The 20013-nt window shown below is 32.2% G+C and overlaps 1 protein-coding gene across 1 annotated transcript in view; it reads right to left on the bottom strand.

Annotated features, from left to right (window-relative positions):
• Positions 1–20013, bottom strand: part of LOC129800775 (synaptic vesicle membrane protein VAT-1 homolog-like) — a 39862-nt gene that overhangs the window by 15215 nt on the left and 4634 nt on the right. The window contains exon 2 of the mRNA XM_055845402.1: positions 15413–15803. Within this exon, the coding sequence (XP_055701377.1) occupies positions 15413–15708 (296 nt within the window). The 5' untranslated portion in view covers positions 15709–15803. The remainder of the gene's footprint in view (positions 1–15412; positions 15804–20013) is intronic.

Here is a 20013-nt window from a genome sequence, read left to right as displayed (position 1 = left end):
GTTCTAAAAGAAAGCAAGTTTAAAATTATTTTCGATATTACTTTCGAAATCAATCAAGCATAAATCCACGAAGTAAAATCAAGTATAAATTCACGAAAGAAACAAAACACAATTCCAAAATTATTCTTCTTGAGAGAGACCACTCCTTGCTCTCTAATGGCCTCTACACATTGGGAGCAATTTTTGTCAAAAATTGCTTTTTTGAAGGAAATTCCCTGCAGGGTTGTAGGGGGAAACGTCAAATTTCTGTCAAAAACGCAATTTTTGACGAAAATTGCTCCCAATGTGTAGACGTCTTAATAAATCACTTTTCGAAATTTGATTTTCCGAAGTACAGAAATCAAACCTATAAGCAAACTTGAATTTTTTTTATAAAATTTAATGTGTTTAATTCAGCAATTGTAATTCCTTTAGAAAGAATTTTTTTCGGTATATCGAAAATTTGCTTTCATGATTTTCTTTTTAAAAAAGGTTTTATTTTTGCACCGTTTTCTTTTGCAGAAGTTCGAAAATAACTTTCGAATCTGAATTTTATTACACTATATTAATTGTAAAACGAAGCAGAAATTTCACTATTAGTTTCTTTCGAACATCTTTATTCTTTTTATACAAGACTGTTTTTTCGAGATTTGAAAAGTGTTTTTCGAAATTTCTTTCAAAAATTCACAGAAGAATTTAAAGAAAAAAAAAACGAAAGCAGTATCAGGATAAATTTACTGATGTTGTTTTGTTTTGGATATCAGGATATTCTTTGGAATTTGGAATGAGGTTTATTTGTCAGAATTTCGAATGTAATTTTCGAATTTTCATTCTCTTCATCTAAAGGATGATTTAATGAAAAGCCGAAGTTGTTATAAGTCAAATTTGCTACTTTTCGTTTTCTGTGGAACTTATTAGCTTATTTGAAGTTCGCTTATTTGAAAAGCTTATTTGAGGATCTCGAAAGTAATTTTCGAAATTCAATTTTGTAAATCAGGAACAATATTTAAAGAAAAGTCTTGAGAAAAGCAGACGTTCTTCTTAGCCAAATTTACTGTTTTTTGGTTTCCTTTCGAACTCATTAATTTGCTTGAAGTAAATGTGTTTTTTTGGTCTTTCGTAAGTAATAATCGAAATTGAATTTTAAGAGTCCAGCTAGAAGAATATTTAAAGAAAAGCTTTGGGGAAAGCAGATGTTCTTCTAAATAAAATTTACTGTTTTTTGGTTTCCTTTAGAACTCATTAGTTTGTTTGAGGTAAATGTGCTTTTATTTATTTCGAAAGTAATTTTAGAAATACAGTGGGACCTCGATAGAGTCAATCTCCAATAGAGTTAACAGCTATTTTTTCACTCTACAGACTTACAATTTTGTGAATCTAGAAAATCCCTGAGAAACGTATATTTATCTTTAAAATTTAAGATTTATGTTTAATTTCATCACTTTTGTAATAAAATATATTTTTCTGAAGTCCGAATCTTATTTTCGAAATTTTCGAGTCAGAATTTTAAAAGTAATTTTACAGAAAAGCAACAATTTTTACAAATCAAATTCATTGTAATTGTTTTTTTTTTGTGGGAATTAATCAATTGTCTCTTTTAATGGAACTTGTTTTTCGAGATTTTCAATTCAATTCGAAGATTTCGAAAATTGTTCTCGAACTGTGTTCAAAATTTGATTTTAAAACTTAAAGGGGTATTCATAAGTAAAATTTTAAGATGTCTAAAGTGAAATTTGCAATTTTAAGCATTCGAAGGCGAGAATTTAAGTTTTCGAAATTCGAATTTCGAATTTCGAAACTTCGACTTTTATAGAACGTACACAATTTAAATTTCAAGCCATGTCAACTATTCCATCTTTATTCACTGAAATCATTTGTAAACTTTAGCATCATTTGAGTGGAGATTTTTCATTTGAACATTTTCTAGGATTAATGCCTCAATCTCGAAAGGATTTGAAAAATGTGTTGCTGTTCAGCATAAATGTCAATCATTTTTTCCATCTTTAAATGGATTCTGTGTCTCTCTAAGTTCATCTTATGTGCATTTCAGACAATTTTGTTGTTATTTACCCCGGAGAGAAAAATCGAAAAAAAATTAGAGATAAAATTACTCTTGAGAAGGATGAGATGAAAAAAAAATCTCACCAGAGATACAAGATGCAGTATAAAAATCTTCACTTGAAATGTTAAACTCAAGTATGTGTTATTTTTTTTCCTTCTCCGCTCCACCAAGATTTATTTACATGCCGAGTGAAAACCACATTACTCATCTATAACCCAGAGTAGAAGTGGATTAGTCAGAGTCTGGGAGAGGTTTTTCTATACTTGATTAGATCAAGAAGTCTATCGATTGGAGCATTTAACTTTATTTATTTGACACGATATGGGCTATTATTCATCCTTTTTTCCCATTGAAATTGCATTAATATCTCGAGTGCAATCGCCTTTACATAAATACAGTCATTGTTGGGGATGATTAATTGACGATGAGATGTGTTAGGAAGGAAGAAAAAACTGGGTGAGGAAGATATTTTGCATGGAATGATAGAAATGTTTCCTCCCAATTTCCCTATATTTATGCTCTCACAACATCAAGGAGGAAGAGAAGGAGAATGATTCACAAAATTGGATAAGGGAATATTGCTGAAATTTCGTCTATGCGTTCCTTCAAGTGGGAATTTTATGTTTAGTCTCGGGTTGGAGGAAACCGAGTCTCGATCGATAATTCTGACGCTATTTGCCGGGAAAAGTCTGTAGGCGTCTCAAAACCGTATGCGCGTATCCTTCCGCCTTTTACCATTCACAAATGACACACACTATGTACAAAATTTTATGTTGGGTGTATCTGTGGAGGATTCATTTGATGATACGATGTTTTCCTTATGCTAAAATTTCATGCTCAAGCTCAAGACGAGAGTTGGCTAAATTACATTGCATATGTATTTATACAAATTCATTTGCAGGTTATTTTATGATAAAGTAACACATTTAGAGTTGGGATTGTTAGATTTATTCATAAAATTAATGGTCTTACTTTTAACTCGAATAAAACAAACAATTAACAAGAGAGAAAATACACCAGAGATCAAATTTTCCTATTTGGTAAAGAGATTATTGCCAAGTTTGAGGTTATGATTGACCTAACCTCTAAAAGAAATATCGACTATAATTAAAAACTGTCAATTTTACTGTGACATGAGACTTTTTCCTCTTAATCATTACTCACAATAAAAAATACTCTAAAACTATTGAGGTTAGAAATTGAAAAAGTGCCTCAAAATTCGTTTACAACAACTTTCTTTCATGTTTTTGTTCTTAATGCAAAAAAGATAAACAAGAGAGAAAATTCTCTAGGAGTTTAATTTTTTGCATGGGTAAAGAGATTAGTGTTGATTTTGTGGTTATGTTTGACCTAACCTCAAAAAGAGGAATCAAACATAACAAAAAACTTTCAATTTTTATGCCAATATGCAATTTTTGTCAGTTACTCATGCTTCAGAATTTGAAAAGTACATCAGAAATATTTATAATAACCCTTACAAACAGTGCTTGTTATGTTTCTGAGGTTAAGAATTAGAAAAATTAATTCTGAATTTTCTTTCCTGTTTTCATTCTTAATTGAAAGAAAAATAAACATAAAATGGAGAGATGATACGCGTGAAGTCAAATTCTTGTATTTGATAAAAAAAAAGTTGGCGTTTAATTTGAGGTTATGTTTGTCCTAACCTCAAAGAGAGGATCAAACATTAAAAAAAAACAAATTTAATGTGTCATGCAATTTTTTCCTCTTAATTGTGTATCAGAATTTGAAAAATACTCCAGAAATATTTATAGTAAGCAGTGTTTGATATATCGTCGGTTGCGTCTACATCTGTCGTATCTGCATTTCTTTTGTGTCAGCATTTCACGCAAGAGGGGTCGTCTGTATTGTAGCTTGCCCCGAATGCAGATACAAAACAAATGCAGATACGATAGAAGTAGACGCAACCGACGATATTTCTGAAGTTAGAAATTGATAAACTAATTCAAAATAAGATGGCATCAATTTTCTTTCTTTCCATCGTTCTTAATTTAAAAAAAAAAAAAACAGGACAGATGTTACGCCAGAACTGCAGTTTTCCCTTTTGGTGATAAGGTTAGTGTTAAATTTGAGGTTATATTCAACCCACCCTCACAAAAGATCAAATATAATAAAGAAATTTATTCTATATATCTTTTCTATTTATTCTTATTTATTTATTTATTATCTATCTATCTATTATTATTATTATTATTATTATTATTATTTATTATTATTATTATTATTATTATATTATTATTTATTATCTATTTATTTATTATTTATTGTCTATCTTATTTATTCTATTTATTCTATATATCTTTTAATTTCGTACTAAACAAACCCAAATACAACAGTTTCAAGGTCAATCATTTAAATTTTGAGAGGTTTCGACATTTGAGGTTATGTATAAAAATGTAAATAATGTTCATTACTATTTATACTATACAGACTAATTTAAAATATCCATCAAAATTGATTTTGATTTCTAAATACGGGTGTTGACTTTTGTGGTTGTATCTATTTGCAGCATATTTTGACATAACCTCAAATACTCCAAATAAGTGTATACTACTACTACTACTAGAGCAAACTACTCAGATCTTTCAATCATTTTCAGGAGACTAAGAACTGTGATCTCTGTATGAATATCACAAAATTATCTTATATCAGCATATCAACCACTTTGTTTTAGTTTTAGAGGTTAGAATTTTTATTTAAGCATCTTCTAAATCACATTAGAAATATCCCTGGTTCTGTCATTTGTAATTAAAATGAGAACATTCCATTTGTCAAAACGTTTCGACGTTGCTATTTTTTAAAATATTCTTTAGGGTTTTCTTAGGTTAAGTTCAATATAACCTCAAATTCCATAATAACCTCTAAGCCAAATTGAAGCATTTTATACCTGCCTACAACGCTTTTCCACGTAGATAAACTCGTATAAAAGTAAATCATGTATTTTAGCATTACAGCAAAAGGTCATAAAAGATGTGAAAGAAGAGAAAACAGGAAAATCACCTTTCTTTTCCAAGGATACTTCATCTCAAGGATTATGTCTTGGCAGAATGTGTTAAATAATTGACTTTGTCGCAACTTTTTCTTCTTGAGCTCGGTCGGACAAAATCAAATTCATTGGGATGTGACTCTTTGACATCACAACATCAATTCATATTAATGTTTCAATTACTGCAAATAAATCCTAAATGATAATGCTTTTGTATTGAGCAATTTATTTGGTATAGAGACGCGTTATCGTATGACCGCAGTTTGTGTGACTCAGAAATTTTGCTTCGAGAAAACTTTAAGAGAAATTGATGGGAGAAGAGGAAGATATGAAGAAAGTCAAGGGAATACAAATGAATAATTGCACGACAACACTTTTTCATCCCAAACACTCTTTCCATCTCTCTTCTCTTGTTATACTCCTTTTTTTTTATTAATAAATCTTTTAATTCTATGTACAATGTGCGGTTGTGTTGAGTGCGCAGATTACTTGTGGACAATCGAAAAGTGCAATGACATCAATTTGACCTTAGCCCTTGCTTGGGACAAGCATCTCACAAGAGAGAGAGAGTGCTCTTTTGTGCATGTATGCATTGTCTGTGAGCATGTTTTATGATCCATCATCCCACTTCTGAAACTTCCATGCAACTCCCCATAAGTCAAGGTGGATTAACGTTAGACTCATTCGAAGACCCTTCCTGAATTGCTATAAAGTCAAAGTATTTTTATCTTCATTCTTTAATTTGACTTTTAGAGGTTATTTGTAAATGTGAGGTTATGTTCCACATAACCTATAAAAACAGTCTACACAGGATATTTCAGGAAGTTTAAGTTTCACCTTTTATCGCATTTTCATTTTATTTCTTCAATTTTCTTACACAGTAAAAAAAATTTACAAGGATAATCGTTGGTTTGCTTTTTTACCACGATTATTCGTGTAAAGTTACACAAATTATGTATTTCAGCAAAATGTGTAATATGAAAATATATAACTTAAATTTGATGTAATTGCAAACCGTGTAATAAATTGCGAATGATTACACAATTGTGTACATTTTCTACATATTTCATGTAAAATTACACAGTTTTCAAGTAAAATGTGTACAAATTACACAGTTTTCAGACAAAATGTGTACAAATTACACAGTTTTCAGACAAAATGTGTACAAATTACACAAATGTGTATCAGTACACACGATTACATGATTAATGTAAAATTTACATTGAAAATCATGGTAAGGCAGCCAATAATTTTTTACTGTGTATATTATTATCACCTAGTGCCACCGAATATGAGATAAGGTAATACGGTAATGGAAAATTTTCGTAAGAATTGCAATGAAAGTGCGTAAATTAACGAAATACGGTGAGCATTTTGCTGTCAATCTGATTCTGCCCTTAAGCCGAGGGACGGCTTAGTAGAAAATGATAAAAATGTGGTTTAACCATTATTTGGAATATAATTACGCTAAGACATCTCTCGGCTAACCCTCAGGTCTGTCAAGGCCTTAACTTATTAAAAAGACTTCCCCTGTGGTTATGCAAATTTTCTGTGTCACTGGAATCAATTCGCGGGCTTTTTTTGATCCAGAGAATTTCGTTGAAAGCGGAACTCCCTGTATATTTTTTTTTATCAATGTTTTCCAAGACGTATTTTCCTGGTTTTCCCCCACAAAATCAAAACAATCGATAGTGTATAGCGCAGAAATGCCTTGGACCATGAACATTATTCAAGAATTTGATCAACACGTCAATTTATCATTTCGCACACGGGGGTAAAGGAAACCAGATGAAATTGCACATGAGAGGGATTTTTCTTGGTCTCTCTCATCCCCCTTCCAACCTGTCCGCCCAGAAATGGCGGAAAATCTCCCTCATTTCACCCGGCGAACACATCATGAATTCTAACGATGCGGTAGGGTGTTTTTCTTCACATTAACAGAGTGTGGGAGGAAAGCACTCGGAAAATCACTCACAGAGGGACAAGACGGGGGCAAAAAGTCAGAAATGGTTGGGTAAATAAAATGCTTCTCATGGCGAAAATCCAGCGAAAATCCTCTGAATTGTGTGTGATTTTTTTTCTTTTTTTTTATTGAATGTAGGTCAATAAACTTAATATAATTTCACTAAACTGCTCGGGAGAGAGAGATAGAGACTTGAAAGAAAGAAAATTGATATAGCATCCCCATGTACATCAATTTCATGATCATATTGTGCCATTTATTGTTCGCATTGTTCGCATTTATTTCACGCTCAATAGCCCCATTTAATTCTTATTTGGCTGATGGAAGAGAGCAACAGTCAGTCTTGCGAATCGCTGCCACCGAAAAAATAAAATACAGTGACTATGGAAGGCCTCCAGTGAAGCTCTTTTCACTTTATTATCATTCATATTGTTTGCTATAATCCAAATCTTTTTGGATGGCACTTTTTTGTTTGTCCATAAATCAAAAGCCAAATTCCACGGTCTTTTTTTTTGGGCAAAATGGCATTTTCTAACACATTTGTATGACATGCCCGGTCAGTGCATGCTACTGAAACATGCCCATAGCGATGGCATCAGCAACAGTCTCTCGATGCTCTTTTAATTGCATCTACTGTGCAAGTCGTGATGGTTTGATAGGGTGAGCCGGGTGAGCCAATGACTCAATAAAATGAGTAATTGAGTGTCTGGGTGGAAAAAAAGGGGAAGACGAAGGAAAATTCAATAAGAGAGACACTCTCTGGTGCACAATAGAGCTGAAGTGGAGTGTCTCAAGTGCATTTATGATGCACGTAGTTTTTCTTATTTTACTCATCTTCCACCAGCTTTGGCTAAAAGATCATTTTTATAACAAGCATCCGTTGATGCAAAAATCCTACTAATAAATTCTCCATCTTTTCCTATCCACACCAACCAGTCTTCCAGAACTGCTAACAGATGCTTTTATATGACATTCTAAGACAAAATATAACCTCCATTTCAGATAATAATTCTCAGGAAGCTCGAAAAAAGCATCAAGATGAAAACGAAGTGACTAAGTGACCCAGACTTCGTAGAATGCTCGAATTCTTGAATTGTCCAATTGCAGATATTTTTATTTACATCCCATTGCGCTATGCACTGGTGAGTCTTGGGAAATATTCCCTATTGGTTCGTTTCTGAGATTGAGTCTTCATTTCTACTGTTATAATCCCCCAGAAGTGTCTCGGATGACATACTATATTGCTTTGGAACCGATTTTCGATCTGAAATACACATTACAGTAGACTCTCTCAAATTCGGGCATATGGGACCGAAATATCAGCCGAATTAGACAGAAATTCGGGCGACAAAGAACTAAGACAAACCATGCCAAATTTGAGCATATTTGATTCATTTGATAATCATAATCAAACTTGAAAAATGACAACAAACTTTTTTCAAACGTAACCGCTGCCCGAATTAAAAAGTGGCCTGATCTTAAAAGAGCCGAATTTGCGAGAGTCTACTGTACTATGCTATCCACCGATGAACCTCGAAAAATCTTCCCTAGTTGTTCATTCTTGTGATAAAATCTCCATTTCTACTGTTATAATCCCCCAGAATGTGTCCCGGATAACATAGTTCTAAAATTTTTTTATTTCAATCGAAACTCTATGACAGGAAAACACGAATATTTTTGCCACATGCAAAATATTCATGTTTTTTTTGCAAAATATTGCAAAATATTTGACAAAAGTATTAATGTTTTCCTGTCCTGAAAGGATAACCACCCGGACACACCTGAAGGGAGTTTATCTCCTTTATTTTCTGTTTTATTTCAAAACGTTTCCAACTTCGAAATGAGATCGTATAACCAGATATTCACAATATATTCACTAAACAATTACTCACTGCAACATTAGGCATTTTGCCAGTTTCATTAAGAACTTACAAGGGAAAGAAATATCTCTAAAAGTAAAGAAAATCACCTGATTTAAAATGAATGTAGCAGATTCGATAATATTTTAGTCAAAATTATCAATAAGAATGAAAATGGATTTTATATTTGTCAAAATTGAATTTTTACTCGCCATTTTCAATCGCTCTTGCACACCTTTTAGATCGGGAAAATTTCATATAGTCGAAATTCGCATTCATTTCTTTTTCAAGCATTTTGCATAGATCTATCCCACTCTTTCGAACTCTTCTTCTTCTTTCAAACATCACACTAATTTAAATTTAGTTTAATAGAATTTTGAGTACGAAAGAAGAAGATATACATTCACAAAACATTCGAGAGCAAAATTATGATTATTTTAATCCCATGAAATTTTCCCGATCTAAAAGGTGTGTCGGAGACTTAAGTATTCACTGACCAGTTTGCTTTTTTTTACTAACAAAATTTGCTAATTTGCAGATTAAAAATGTTTCAAAATATTCGAATATAAGCAAACGGAGCTTTCGATTGGAGGGTTTTGTGCGTCGAAAGCCAGGCAAAAGCGCACCGGTGTAAAGCTCAGATCAGTGAGGAAATTTCGAATGTAGAATTTCGAAATTGAAGTTTCGTATTCGAATCAAAATCTCGCCGTTTAGAAATTTGACTAACAATATTGCATTTTAATTCAATTCAATTCAATTTATTTAATTTAAAATACGACAAACTGTCCTCTGTACAAAAGTGGCCCTATACAAAAAGTATGGTAAATTAGGAGCCTGCAGAGGCAACATGATTCAGGATAAGCCCCCTCTTTCGCTCTCTGGGCAAAGTGTTCCAGAGTATGACACCCTCTACAAAAATAGAGTTGCGAAAATTACTAACCAATTTGAATTTTTCACTGAACAAATTTACTAATTTACTGATCAAAAATGTTTTCCCCTTTAAAATTGTTTGAACTTTGAACGTAAAAATATTCAATCATAAATAAACTTTCAAAGGAATTTACGAAGAGGTTAGGATTTTATGCGTTGAAAGCTAAGCAAAAGTGTACCAAGGGTACCAAGTTCAGTGAGAAACTTTAATTTTGAAATGGAGATTTCGAATTCGAATCAAAATTCCACCTATTCAGTTTCTTCCGGTGTTCGTCAGAGGATTGTCTTCTTCTCAAATCAAAGACTAAATTTTTTTCTCCAAAGCTTTGGAGAAAAAAATTAGTCTTTGATTTGAGAAGAAGACAATCCGCTCTTCCCTTTATGAATAGAATTCTCTTCCTCTTATGAATAGAATACACAACTGCGTCAGATACAGTATTCAAAATTCCACCGTTTAGAAATGTTTACTAAACATACATTAATTTATTCACTGATCATTGAATTTTTTTACCAACCACATTTTCTTATTTACTGATTTAAAACTGTTATCCCATTGAAAATCGTTTGATCGTAAAAATATTCGAATTTCGAATATAATCAGACAGAGCTTTAGTAAATGAGGATTTTTTTGCACCAAGAGACAGTCAAAAAGTGTACTATGATAAAGCGGCTAAAGCCCATTGAGGAACTTTTATTTCGAAATTAAAGTTTCGAATTCGAATCAAAATCTTGCCACTTTTTAGATACTCCCACGATTTCTGGAGTTACAATCAAAAAAGCTAAAAGATGTAAATCTTCCAGATGAAATCCTGTTTAAGTCTCTCAATAAAATTCCAATCTCAGGTATTTCTTCTACATTTATTAAGAAAAAAAAACTTTGGCAAAGCTAACAAAAAATACTGTCCGAAATGTAGGCAAAAACGATCCGGAAGATCATTCTTATTTCGAAATGAAGATTTCACATCAATATATTACAAGACTAGGTAACAAAGTTTATATCCTACCCTTCAGTAGTGTTTGCCAAAAGGGATAATTTTTAAAATTACGAAAAAAACATATCTTCGAAAAATAGAGAAATTCTTATATATTGCTCCATATGTATACAGAATTCGAGCAATAAAAAGCACTGAGCCTCCGAGCTGATTAGCGTGTTTAGGAAGAAATTGTGTGTACAATCTAATGTGGGTTTATAGTGTGTAAAGAGCCATACTTATTTACTGTAAATAAAATATAACGTGAAAAAGAAAAAAAAACATTTCTGTATGCTTTCTGCTTGCAACAAAATTAGGCGACGTGCAACAACCGTCACGCTAAATGAAATGGAATGTTGTTAGAAAAGAAAAACATTTTACAGCGTCACACACTTTTCTCGCAATTTTTTTTCTTTAATGTTTTTAAAAAGATCGCCGCCAGAGATGAGGGTTAGATGTCACAGAAAAACAGAAATAAGATTAAGAACTGCGTTGAACAAGATTCGTATCAATGTTGATTTTAAAAGGACTAATGAGGTCCAAGGTTTTTTGGAGATATAGAGAATTTCACTTAAAACTTATGACGTCACACACTATTTTCTCCTAGAGGGAGTTGCTATGCAACACATAATAAAATAGAAAATAATCCATAGATGATCAATAACATTTATTTTGTGGGCTCGAAAATAGAGAGTTACGACAGGTTACATTGCAAAATGCTGTTAAAATTTCATTATTATGAAGAAAAGTAATGTGCAAAGTGCATGTCTACATTGAGGCACTGACTGTGTCAAGTTGAAGAAGAGGTTGATCGATTTGCCGATGCATGCTGTCAATCAAAAAGTGGCGTCTTTGCTTTCCAACCAATTGACCCTCAAGTCGAGACTTGATCTCAACTCAGCATAAGATTTTAGTGCTGAAAATTCTATTACCACTTGATTATGCTCTACAGTGGTGACTGTTGAAAAGCAACACCGTCAATCAATGAGAAACTTAATATCTTAAAGTTGAAAAAAGATGATATAGTTATGTTCAGCACAGATAATTAGGATGAATCCAAAATGAAAAATACACTACAGTTAACACTGAAGAATATTAAGGTTATGTTTACGTATTTCTAGGTTATGTTACAAATCTTTCTGGAACAGCGCCTTTTTCATTATTTAGAGAATGTTTACCAATTCTTGTGCGTAGAAGCTGTTTAATGATCACAATGGGAGTAGTTATAAACTTAAAGAAGCTTTGTGATTGTTGATGTTGAGGTTATGTGCAAAAATATTTTCTAACATTATACCACTCGTACTTTACTCTCTAAAACTATTCAAAAAAAGAAAAAACAGTTACCAATGAAAAATGTTGTGGGATTGCGCAAAAAATTAATGTAATACCGCAATTGAAAATAATAACAAACTTTGAGGTTATGTTCGACATATTTTACCAAATCCAGATAAATTACTTCTACTCTTAGAAAATTCTATTGCTACGAAAATTTGTAACTTCTAGCAGATGAATTTATTTCTGTTCAAAAATTTGCAAATCATATCACGGGGAATCTTTGAGGTTACAATTTATGTTTTCTTTTCTAACATTAATTTTCAATGGGCTATATTTTGGGCAAATATTAAAAGTGTCATATTTAAAATTTTTATATAAAGTAAGCAGTATCAAAAATGGATAATTATATTGAGAATATCTTTGAAGTTTTGAGGTTATGTTTGAATTTCGATCCTTCTTCGTCTGTGATCGTTCTAATCTAGCACAAACGTAGTTGCAAAAAAATACTGACTAAATTTCACGTTGTTATGTAAGTACTTTCATTACTAAAATTTTAATATTTGTCCATGAGGTTATTTTGTAGTAAGATGGGATAAGATTATGAATATAACCTCAATAATTACAGCGATGAATTTACAAAGTTTCATACTTTACTTGCGAACGCATTCATTATGAGTGTTTGTCAATTGAAATGATTGTCTTATTTAATAAAACAAGTGAGTTTGGAAAATTTTAGGTTATAACAAGCCTAACCTCAAAATGTCAACGCATCCTTGTGTTGTCAATTTGCCTATAGAGCAAGTTTTTTTTCTTCAATAATTTACAATAAAGCAAATTAAATAGGTGTGAATAGAAGGAATTACATCTAAAATGCACATTCCAAAATTATCGAAAAATTGCAAGTTTAATTTAGCTTTGAAATTTCATTTAATGTTTGATTATACATAACCTCAAATTCTTTAAAAAAAATCTTTCAATTAAATAACAAAATAATGCCTTCTGTCTTAAAATTGTAAGAAAATCTTTTGTGGTCTAAAATTTTGAATATACCTTTTTCAGGTTATGTAAAACATAACCTCATATTGCAAAATAAAGACTTTGACGAATAAATGAATGAGAGATTTAAAATATATATATATATATATATATATATAGGATACTTCTTAAGGGAAAACATGCGGATTTTGTAATCTCCTTAAATACTTGCTCCTTAACAATTTTCAGCTAATAATTTTCAAGGATTTTAATTACTGTTTTGAATGTTCTTTTTCAGGTTATGTCAAACATAACCTCATATTGTAAAAAATGTCTTTGATAAATAAATAAAGGAGATTGAATATTTAAATAGAATATTTTCTAAATAAAGACACATGGATTTTGTTATTTTGTTATACAAAATTTTTAGGTTATGCACAATATAACCTTGCATTGTCTGCCATGTTCAATCATATTTATAATTTCTATGTTAAATCAATATGTAACTCAGATTGGTAAAAGTTGCACTTAATAGCTTTCAAGTTTTTTAAATGCTATCTGGAAATTACAATTTTTAAAGTTATTTGAAGCATAACCTCACATTCCAAAGCAACCTTTTGGGGGAAAAAATGAATGAGACTCAGAATTTAATTTAATTTTTCTCTAATTGAAAGCGCCCTGATTGAGTTTCGCTACCCTAAGTATCCATTTTTAAGTTATACCCCAGTATAACCTCACATTCCAAAGTAACCTTTTAGGAGAGCAAATGTATGAAACTCAAAATTTAATTAAATTGTTCCCTAATTAGAAACGCCCTGATGGATTTTCGCTACCGTAAGTGTCCGTTTTCTAGGTTATCCCCAATATAACCTCACATTTCAAAAATAACCTCTCTGTCAAATTAAAATTTTCCAAATTAGAAACAGATCTAAAGGTGATAGGTTCTAGTGATGTCCACGCTATTATATTGTCTTTGAGAATTAGTTAACATCATTAATTTTGGGTAAGAGCCACTTTCATTCGTTGATATTTGGTAAAGTGTAGTAAATAGTGATAAATGCAGTCCGGAGTCTTGAGTTGCTGCTTGATAAGATTTATGGAGAAAAAATGTATAACATTCATCATCAATCATTTAATTTAAGAGGGTTCATCCCGTCATCCAATAAGGTTTTGCCTTGTGGAAGTGCGGGACTTGGAGGTCTTTCGTCATCTTCACAGCATAAATCCACTTATATGTTGTATAACTCTGGATAAATTCAATGAACAATTTATGTGAGAATTTCTCTAAGTCAAGAAAGAAGTCAAGCTTCTTTTGTGGTGTAGAAAGACAAATTCCCAGATAATTGATGCGGACGATGGCTTCGTAAAATTTTGCTAGTAAAGTCTCTATATATATTTTTTTTAATGGAGTTGTTTTTGTTGTGATGGAAAGATGTCTTCTGAAAATGGAATTCCAAGATGGAATGCCTGAACTTTCAACATGTGCCGACCACATGGTTCAATATAATTCTTGCACTGGTAACTGCCCCAGACTCAAGAGAGTGTGCTTGGAGATTCTGATCTCAATGAAAGCGACAGTTTTTTTTTTTCACTTGAAAGCAATATCTCTTCTCATTTCACTTCTTCTGTCTTCCCGAGGGGCAAATTATTTACTTCAGAAGCACAGATCGCACTGTTGCAATAGAAGGGTTCAGGAGGTGTTTGTGATACTGTTAAGTTTTGAGGTTATACAATTTGAGGTAATGTATGCAACATAACCTCTCAAAACCTGTCCCTGTTTTCCTAATCTTCACCAAGTCAAAGGATCTTATTCTTTTTTTATGTTTAGTCATGGAAAAAAATTAACAATGCTAATTTATATTCTGAACATAACCTTCAAAATTTGAATGATGCTAACCCCAAAAAATTCTCCAAACTTTTGCACTTTTTTTTTAATAAATTTGTTCATTTGAATGGCAAATGAAGCGCTTTTAAATATAAATTGGCGTAATTTTTGTGTACAATTAAATGTTTCTGTTTATGTATCATCCATATTTTGAGGTTAGAGTTCAGTTTAGTGATTTTCTTCATGTCTAAAATATTGTTTAAAAAAATCTTCTACGCTGCAACAAGAACATGGCCTGCATTTTTAAGGTTATGTTTGACATAACCTAAATTTTGCTTTATATAACCTGAAACTAATTTAATTAGCCTAGGCTAAAGGAACGAAGCCTATTATCTAAAAGACTCAATTCAGCTGTAATTCTTTTGTCTCCAGTTCACCTTTTCTGCCTTTTATAAACAATCCAACCAAAAGATTTTTTTCCGACCAAACTAATAAAATCACAAAAGTGGATCAGACGCTTCCATTGCAACCGTACGATAAGTGCAAGAATAAAACATAAATTAACTTACCATGATCTAACGCGGATAAGAACTTCTCCAGCTTGGAGACTTGGTTCGGGCTTCTTGAGAATCTTCACACCCTTGAATCCGCCAAAACCGGTCAGGACAACAGCTCGCATCTCCTTTGGTGGCTCCTGAGGTGGACCAGCGTCCTTCTCCTCAGTGGCTGCCTTCTTTTCAGGACTTCCATTGGCTGCCTGTTGCTCCTCATTGGGAGTGGAGGAGGCATCGGGATTTGTGCCCTCTGTGGGTGTCTTTTTGTCTGGCTGGGTTGCAGCTGCAGGTGCCTCAGTGGTCTCTGTCATCTTTGCAAGTTCAAGTGTACGTTAAAAAAAAACCTCTGGCTATTCGAAGTTAGGGAGATCCACAAAAATGCTGTGTCTTTGAGTGATTAAAATAGCTGGAAAAAAGACCAGAAAAAAGGGGATGTGGAAGGAAGTGTTAATTAAATACAATTTCACAAATTTCTCTCATTAATATCGAAGTTGTTAGAGAGAGGGGCATGTTATTAAATCACACATGTGGGATTTTAATAAAGCAATATATCTCGCTTTTATTGTCTCAAATGAGACAGTTACATTTTATGAAATTCTACTTAAAAAGGGCATTTTTATGGATGACAGGACTTTAAAAAAAATCAGTTAGGCAAAAGAAAATAGAGGGTTTTTTGAGATCTCTGTAACCGGTATAGTATGATAATATTCCTCATATTACCATTAGATTATTTAGTTGCATCTTTGAATATTTGAATACTTTTTTTTGGGTATTTGTAGAAATTGGCCAATTAAAATTAATTCGCCTGAAGTATACGGCTAAGTTTTAATAGAAACCTCTCAAAAGGCTTTTCGGAATAGGTTGTGAATTACAAAAATGGAAGCTTGTTTTTAAAATCATCGCAACCAGAACAATTTTTGGTTATGTTACGATTCTGGAGATAGGGTATTTCCTGTCCACTCGTCGCAACAAGCTTCAATTGACTCACGACCGAAGGGACGGCAAGATAACTTCCTATGTCCAGGAAAACAGCAGAATTCCTCTTGTAGGCCTTTATTTACTCCAATAATATATTTCTGCTTCATTTTCCAATACTTTCCCGAGGGCCAGATAGGCCACATTAGATACCGGGGATTGAAAGTACTTCCTTGTAATGATAATCTAATTCTAAACTAATGGCGCTGGCACACCTTTTCAATTGGATGAATTTCAATGAATTGAAATTTTACCTCTTACTCTTTCAATCTGAAATAAAATATTGCCGTCTCTTTCTGTCAAATGAAAATTAATGGCTCTGGCACACCTTTTAGTTTAGATCGTTCAAATTTTATAAAATCAAAATTCACATGCCTTTCTTTCTTAAAAGTTTAGCATATGTCTATCATACTCTTTCGCACTCTTCTTCTTCCTTTAAACCTCAAACCAAATTAAATTTGGTTCAGTCCAATTTTGAGACCGAAAGAGTGGGACAGACTTATGCAAGTCTTTTAAGAAAGAAAGAGAAGTGAATGTTGATTTCATGAAATTTGACCGATCTAAAAGGTGTGCCGGAACCTTAAAATTTAAATTTCATTTTCAATTTCAATTTCAATTTTAAATTTCATTTGACAGAAAAGAGACAGCTTTATCTTATTTCAGTTTGAAAGAGTAAGAGGTAAAATTTCAATCGACTGAATTTTACTCAATTGAAAAGGTGTGCCAGCGCCATCAATTTCAATTTTAAATTTCATTTGACAGAAAGAGACACCCATATCTGATTTCAGTTTGAGAGAGTAAGAGATAAAATTTCAATCGGTTGAAATTCACTCAATTGAAAAGGTGTGCCAGCGCCATAAAGAATGAATTATTGCACTCTTAAATTCTAAATTTGTCATATTGTGGTAGGACTGTTGAGCTTAGAAGAGTTGGGGGAGGGGAGAAAACCCATCCTGACGAAGACTCTTCTAAGCCAACCGTTATAGACCAGGTGCTACAACGGCTAACTTCAGATTCTTTTGCACGTACTTGTTTTAAAACGCAATTGGGAACAGATGGGAACTAAAATAGCAACTGCAATTGCCTTCAGTAAATTGTAGTTCTTAATTTAATTCCCAAACTGTTTCCAATTCCATTTGAATCAATTGCGCGCAGAAGAATCGTTTGAACTGATTGGACATCTGATACATTCGCGCGAACTTGATTCAAATGCAATTGGGAACAGTTGGGAATTAAATTAAGTATACAGTGTTTTTTGTCTTTTTAAGCCGTATCTTCTTGGTTAAGTCGTAAAAGTGAAATTATAAAAAATAAATGATTTGACAATTAAAAATATATAAATTTCTTCTTAGAATTAGAATGAGCAATTCTTTTCAACATTGCGGAGTTATTCTTGCCATTCATATGCACTTGAACTATTTTTAAATCTCACTCTCATTCAACGATAAAGAAGACTGATAACCAAATTTTTAAGAAATAAAAATTTCTTAAGGAAATGCATATTTCTCAACTAATCAGTATTCCAACTTGTGAATCCGGTCTAACTTGTCAAAGCCAATAATGTTTGAATATTTCATACAAAACACTCTCTTGAGAACGATCTTATCTCAATCTTCAGAGAAATGTTGACAAATGCATATATCTTAAAAAGCATGTAAAATACCTTTCTACCAAAAACATTCGGAGCAACATTGAGAGAACAACAAAAAAAATGTGAAAAGGGACAAGGATGGGAGACTAAACAAAAATAGGAAAAGGAATTTTTTCCCTAGAAATAAACTGAAGAAGCAAAACAAAAAATCTCCAGTGAATGTGATTCATATTGTTGGGATATATATTTGGAAAATATTCTTGGATCCCATCAGATGAAAATCAATAAGCCCACATATTGTATTAATTTACCGATAATCCCGAGGTCTCTGGGTGGTTAGGGTGTAAAAAAAAATTCGATGCATTAGATTGTATTTCAAATGCTACTGTATCGGAATACATTGAGACCAACAATGGAATCAATCGCTGAGGAGAGAAAAAAATAGATGATGAAATGGGAAACTTGTCCTTCTGGGAGACTCCAATGGCTAATACAGGGTGTGGCAGATGAAATTGGTTATGTACATAGGCTCAAAGCGGAGGGAAAAAATCGCTACACCGAGAGAAAAGTGAGTGTTACCGGTAACACTTGAGAAGGTGTTGCCCAGAACCCCCAAAACGTGATGAGAAACGAAATTGAAACGATCTAGAGCATGTTTGCTGCTTGAGGATAAGTTTTAATCTTCAGAGTACCCGTTAATAAATTCTTTGCAATTATACCAAAAACTTTACCTAAGCTTAGAAAGAGTTGTTGGTACTCTTCACTGAGAAAAAAAGGGGTGCGATTAACTGTTTTTCCTTGTAACTTTAACACTTTTTAGGTGTAAAAATATATCAACATTTTTTAATGTTAATTTTACATCTTTTGAGGGTAAAATCATCATGAAAAAAGGGTAACTTTAACCCCCAATACACCTAAAAATGGTAATATTTACACCGATTTTGGATCAATAATGCAGAGTAAAATTAACCTTTCCGGAATGTTATTTTAACTTTTTCGGATTTCTCTCAGTGTTGTGTGTTAAAGTAAGCCGTATTGAGTGTAGATACTTGTGTTACTATTACACTTGCAACTTTTTTATTGAGTATTTTTTTCGAGCTTTAAAAATATGAATTATTAAAGGAGAAATAAGAGCGATTTTCATAGAGTTTTCATCAATAAATTTTCTGCACAATATTATTAATTTATAGAATTTATAAATAAATTTTAAAAAATGCGTCGATTAAAATAATTTACACCTGGTTTTTATTATCATTAGTACTTTGAGATAGTAATACTATAATAATCTAAGTCAAAATGTTCATTAGGAATTTAAGTAAAATAAATATGATTTAGGTTAACGCCAGGTTTTTGAAAAGAAAATTGGTTTACAAATAATGTTGGCAAAACAATTTCAAAATAATTAGATTAGAATAGGTCTTTAATTAAGTACATTTAATTAAGTACTCATACTTAATGGAAGGTATTTTACATGTCTTTCAACAATGTGTCCAATTAAAGGCCTTAATTAAGTACTTAGCGTTAAGGCTGATGTTTGATTCATTTTCTTATTTCTGAAGCACCGTTGATACGGGTGACTTGGCCCTCAGTTTGGGTGACTTTCACCCCCTCCTGTTTGTAAGCTTTTCTTTAATTCTAGCACTTAAGGATGGTCTTTACCGATCCGATCTCTCATATCTCTTCGGTGAGAACCGTTCTTAAACATTAGAATTAAAGAAAAGCTTACGAACCGTGTGGTAAATGGTTCGAAGTATTGCTGCCCAGTTGGTCACCTATATATTTTAAATTGATGATTCAACTCAATTTATCATTCGGCTAAATGAACATAGAGCCTTATAAACCAAATTCCCAGAAATAAGTTTGATAAACTATATTCTAGAATTATTTGTTCATACAAATTGTGAAGTAGTATTGCGACTTTATAAATTTAATTAAAATTCGTCCATTCACTATTTCTTAGAATATAACAAACTGGAAGAGAAATGAAACTTGCAAATATATTGCAAAAAATGAATTTAGTCGAAATGAATCATTTTTAGCACATAAAATA

This window comes from Phlebotomus papatasi, chromosome 2, assembly GCF_024763615.1.
Source record: "Phlebotomus papatasi isolate M1 chromosome 2, Ppap_2.1, whole genome shotgun sequence".
NCBI classification, from domain to species: Eukaryota; Metazoa; Arthropoda; class Insecta; order Diptera; family Psychodidae; genus Phlebotomus; species Phlebotomus papatasi.
This window is presented reverse-complemented; position numbering and strand designations above follow the sequence as displayed.